This window comes from Camelina sativa, chromosome 19, assembly GCF_030686135.1.
Source record: "Camelina sativa cultivar CO46 ecotype springtype chromosome 19, ASM3068613v1".
Classification (NCBI taxonomy): Eukaryota; Viridiplantae; Streptophyta; class Magnoliopsida; order Brassicales; family Brassicaceae; genus Camelina; species Camelina sativa.
The window spans coordinates 15,014,886-15,020,732 of record NC_141898.1 but is presented as its reverse complement, the minus strand read 5'-3'; the positions used below and the strand labels follow the sequence as shown (position 1 = coordinate 15,020,732).

Here is a 5,847-nt window from a genome sequence, read left to right as displayed (position 1 = left end):
TATACATTTATTAATAAATTGTAACAGAAATTACATAAATTGTGAATTGAGTATATGTTTTCTCAATTCACTTTCAGTTAAGTACCTTAACAATTATAATTATAACTCCTCTAATTTAATTTTTGAGAAACATAACTTCCATCACTTCTTATCCTATAAATAATCATTCTCACATCCTCCTCCATCATATCTCAAATCCTATATATATATATATATATATATATATATATATATATATATATATATATATATATATTTAAATGTTATTGCATTGGTTGAAAACTCAATGAAGATTATGTTTTTATATTATATAATACTTTCTAATTTTACTCTCTCCTTACTGGTTTATTTGGTAGTTATTTTCTTAAACATATAATATTTATTTTTAATTAAACCTAAAATACAACATATTTAATCATATACAATAATTTATAGTTTAAATATACACTTTCGTACTAAATTGTAACTGAAATTACATAAACTATGAATTGACTATTTGTTTTCTCCATTCACTTTCAGTTAAATACTCTAGCAATTATAATTATAACTCCTCTAATTTATTTTTTGAAAAATGTAACTTCCATCACTTCTTATCCTCTAAATAATCATTCTTACATCCTCCTCCACCATATCTCAAATCCTAAATATTTTCTTTGTTTCTTTGTTTTTAATGTTCTTGCATCAATAAAGATAATATTGTAAGAGTTTAATAATATATTTTTCATTGTTCTCCATTTTATTTCTTCTTGCTTTTATTTACTTATTTCTTTACTTTAGATGTTAGATTATTTCTTACATATTCATATATATATATATATATATATTTATTTGATTCTTAAAAATATTTAATGTTCTAACTTCTAAGGAAAGAAAATTTTGTAATATAATTATGAAATATCAAATCAGTTTTTCTTAACTCACTCTTACCTCTAACAAAATTGTAATACATTTTTAAACATATAATTACATAAAGATCATTGAGCTATATTTATTTAATTCAAATATGTACTTCAAAAGGATTTCTCTATATAAAAAATAATATAATATTCTATTTTCTATCTAAATTTTACTACAAAGATAAAACAATTTTAACTAAATCTACCAATATAAATTAAAATGAGGACAATATAAAAAGAGACTTAAAAGTAAAATTAATCTTTGGGAATTGTACTTTAAAGTTTTGCTTGCACTTCATATGATTTTATAGAGAATAATTTTGTTTCTCTCATTTAATACTTTAGGTTATGTGTTAGCATATATGAACAAATTAAATTAATATTTGAATATTATAGTTAATTTTCATTTTATCATTATTTTAAACCTCAAATCTTCAGAAAAACTAATGAAAATTATTATCAAAGTTAAACAATAAAAAACAAAGAAAATTAAGAGATCTGTATGTGTGATTATATTTAAATTAGGTATATATTAAAATATAAATTTCCTAAAGCCATTTAGATTTAGATTTGTTTGCTTTTTATGGTTATTAAATAAAATTAAATTAATTAATATAAGTTTTTTTATATATAAGAATCTGTGCATTCGCCGGATATAACCTAGTTTGATATATAGTACAGTTTACAAATTTACCGGATAATAATAACGGGTTATAATGTACTATTTCTGATTTTACAAAATTGACCTATATATTTGAAGATAGAAGATAAATTACGAAAAATATTGACTTCGAGGTTTTTATCTGCATAACAACGCTAGTTCTGACCATTGGGGCAAACTTAACTCTACATTGTACACGAGACTCGCTAGCTCCATTGGTTGACGACCATAATTAATCATAAGTCCGTTTGTTATGAACAGTACATCCTAAAACATCAATGTGATAAATTATTTGTGATCTTGAGCCCAATTTGCTATTTTGTGAGTTTCAAAGTAATTCAAGAAAATTTACCAAAGTTAGATATCAACTCTTCAAGAATCGGCGACTGTTTATTAGATTATTAATCCTCTATAAGAGATTACATAATTCCACAATTTTAACCAAATAAATTAACGGATCAAAACAAAGTAGCGAATAATTTCAACACACTTAAATGTTAAGAAGTAAACAAACAAATATTAATAAGGATTATATTGTGGACGCATTATCTTTGGTTTTACTATATCTCAAAAGTTTATAGTTTAGAAGTAAGTGAGATGACGCCAGATGGTGGCACATGGCTTACCAACTTTCTATGCCTTGGACAATGTACACAAGTTCAAAGCTCAAGGCTTTTGGCCTTTGAATACTCCAAGAGAATCAATTTCAGATGCTCAAATTATTCTGGTTTTTTATTTGTTGGATATATTACACAGGGCACACATCTACTAATTTTGATAAGTAAATTAATGGGCAATTTAAAGTCTATATATATTTAAGAGTACTACAATGAAGATAAATTGTCCAAAAGTTATTTAGGCCATCTCATTATAATCTTATATTCTTATGTGGAACAAATAGCACTCTAAGGTTTCTGTAACAAACGTTTGAATGTGGGTTGATTATCCTGATCATGACAAATTTTATTTAAAAAGTTCACAAGTTAGATGCATTTTATTTATTTAGTTAGAAACTATGCCTATTAGTACCACATGAGAGTAAAACTATTCGAAATTATATAATTAGTCGGTAACTCCGAAATATTGGAGAATCGGGAGTTGTGAGTGCAGGTCGGAGCTGTTGCTCCTCAAATCCCGAAGCAAAACAAACAATGGACTGGTTTCTGGTTTTGTGTTTGCGTTAATATAATCAATCCTGCATTTACCTAGAGCGGTTTTACTACTAATAGCCGGGCGGTATTACTATTAATAGCCTTTCCATTTTGATGTTATTCCTAAATATAGATACAGAGCCTTTTCTGATTAAGAATCCAAAGCCTAGTACGTGCTTAAGTTCTTACATCAACCCACTTATAGGGTTTTTTTCTTTCCTTTTTAGGGTTTCCTCTATCTAATATTATTTGAGAGTACTTGGAAATGAATCTTGAGAAGAAAAGAGAAGAAGAGTACTGCTTAATGAGTTTGGCTTCAATTTTGTTGAAGAGACCTTTTTCATGGCTCTCTCTCTTCGCCCCTCCGCTTCTTCACATCCTTGGACTTCGTTTCTTGCATCTCATCCTTACTTGTGCCGCTTTGTTCTTCTCCTCTTTCTTCTTCCCAGTCTCACTTCCTCCTCCCCCATTCCAATCATCAAAACATAGTCAAGAACAACATCAAGATCGAGACTATGTTGTCACTGAAGATATAACACCAAAATCGGAGGAAAATCCCGAAACCACCAATGGTGAGAATGAAGACAACGCAATCCCCAATGATGAGAGCCTCATAGAGCTGTCTTTACCGAGTGGTCATTACGTTGGTCACCACTACACCAGTAATAAGAATCATCTCTATCTCCAAAACAACAAAGTCCAAGATTTCAGGCTTTTTGACCTCTTCAACGATTTCATGGAAGAAGATAACCTCATTGAAATCGATATCTCCATTGGATCCATTAAGTATTCAAGGTTTGAGATCAAAGCTTGATCTATATACATTCAATGACTTCAATGCTTTCTATACCTCTTTTTTTTTCCTCATCCGGGATTTCGTTGTATCACATGAATAACTCGTGAGTGTAAATTAATATTTGATTTTTTTTTGCACTTCATTGTGCTCTCTGTTTTGTGTTATATATATGTTGGTAATTTAATTTGGTTTATGATATATGCCTTTGTGATAAATATCAAATCTACTATCTTTTGTTTTTCTTGAAAACGGAGTAATTAAGTTTGATTTAATTTTTGTTAGTAGTTCAATAATTTACGTGATACATGGTGGACCTGGCTGCGATACTACATTTTAGATGGAATTATAATCAAGTTTTTGATCCAAATAGTTTACCACCTGAGGTTTCCATAATGAGTTCAAGGCCTAGACTTCCACTTTCTCTCGCAATGGTTTCTTTCCGAGTAAACAATTAAAAAAAAAAAAAAAACATAATAGAAAGCAAATATGGCAATTTTTAATGGCCATATATTGATGCTAAATTATGTTGGGACTATTATAATTGCTTAATTTAGGAGAACACTAGAATTGAAGCAATTCGCGCAAAATTTCTTTTATTTATACGATCTGAATATCTTGTATCCAAAGGTGCTTGATAAAACGTTTAAACTAATTTTAATTGAGCTTTTCTTTTTCCACCTCACCTAGTGAATTGAGATAGAGTGAATCACTCTGATAAGAAAAGAACTATGAATTGATTCCTCTTTTCTATATCGGTTCTGTTACAATCTGTAACTGTAACCAGAACATCACTCTTACTCCACAGTAGTCCATATGACTCTGTTTACACACTCACAAATCACATGCCTTCTCCAAAATAACAAACACAGAGTATTTATATGGCTAATTGAACACGTGCTCCTCTCTTCAAGCTTCGGTCGCACGTGCTGCACGTCTAACATAGGTATTATACGGCTTATCAATACCTCCCTTTCAACACGAAGCTTGTCCTCAAGCGCTAATGTGGGAAATTTGGAAGGCCTTGCCAATGCACCAACACTTCTAACTTCCCCTCTGTGTTATAACGAGTATCTAACACCTCCTCAGGCATAATGACCAGCTCATCAGAAGCATTAAAATCGACAGGAAGAGGTATCACATGATGATGCTCTCCTAATACTTTTTTAACCTAAGAAACATGAAACACTGGGTGGATTTTTGAACCCTCTGGCAATTGCAGCCTATAAGCGACCTTCCCCACACGCTCCATGACTTCATACGGCCCAAAGTACTTGGCTTAAAGTTTCTGGCATATGCGTTTAGTGACAGAGTTCTGCCTATAAGGACGCAGTTTCCAATACATTTCCAAGCAACGGTTTAAAACTTCAGTTTGCCCATCCGTTTGAGGATGAAATGCGGTGCTATACTTCAGTTTGGTTCCAGCTAAACGAAAACATTCTTTCCAAAAAGCACTCATGAAAGTACTGCCACGATCAGAAACTATTGAAGCTGGAAACCCATGAAGTCGGACTATCTCTGCGATGAATTTACTCGCCACTTCAGGAGCAGTGAACGGGTGGTTAAGTCCCAAGAAGTGCCCATACTTGCTCAGTCTGTCAATCACAACTAATATCACGTTCTTACCTTTAGATGTGGGTAGTCCTTCAACAAAATCCAGAGAAACATTTTCCCAAATCTGAGTTGGTAGTGGTAGAGGCTGTAAAAGACCAGCGGGAGACAAGGTAGAATATTTGTGTCTCTGACACACTTCACACTCAGCCACAAATTTCTGTATATCCTTGAGTATTCCTTCCCAGTGAAAAGACTGGTTAACCCGTTTCATGGTCTTCAACACTCCAGAGTGCCCCCCCCCCATCAAGCTGCTATGATATTCTTCTAATATCAAAGGAAATAAATTGGGAAGATTTGGGTATGACTAAGCGGTTCTTAAACAACAAGCAATCCTCTCTGATCTCATAACTATATTTTTCTTGTGGTGTTGATTGACACGCCTTTAAAAGCTCCTGAATCTTCTCGTCATTATCAATCTCCATATATAAGTCTTGTAATTGTAAAGGTGTTGGAACTGTCAACGCCATTAACCACTGACAAGACAGTGTACCAAGAGGTTGTACCATTCTTGACAATCCATCCGCTGCCTTATTATCAATTCCTGGTTTGTACAATATCTCAAAATCATAGTGAAGCAGCTTCGTTAACCACTTATGATAATCCATTGTCACCTCTCTCTGCTCCAGTAAAAATTTTAAACTCTTCTGATCAGTATGAACCACAAACTTCCTTCCCATCAAGTAATGTTTCCATTTTTGTATTGAAAGAACTATTGCCATTAGTTCTCTTTCA

General features: G+C 31.8%; 1 protein-coding gene across 1 annotated transcript; it reads left to right on the top strand.

The window, feature by feature from the left end:
* The first annotated feature begins 2,798 nt into the window (after nucleotides 1–2,798).
* LOC104766487 (uncharacterized) lies at nucleotides 2,799–3,674 on the top strand. Its single transcript, XM_019241223.2, has one exon. It carries the CDS (start codon nucleotides 2,974–2,976, stop codon nucleotides 3,520–3,522), a length of 549 nt encoding a protein of 182 aa, XP_019096768.1. The 5' UTR covers nucleotides 2,799–2,973; the 3' UTR covers nucleotides 3,523–3,674.
* The last annotated feature ends 2,173 nt before the right edge of the window (nucleotides 3,675–5,847 follow it).

Coding starts and splice junctions, on each gene's coding strand:
- LOC104766487 (XM_019241223.2), top strand. CDS start 2,974: ATGAATCTTGAGAAGAAAAGAGAAGAAGAGTACTGCTTAATGAGTTTG.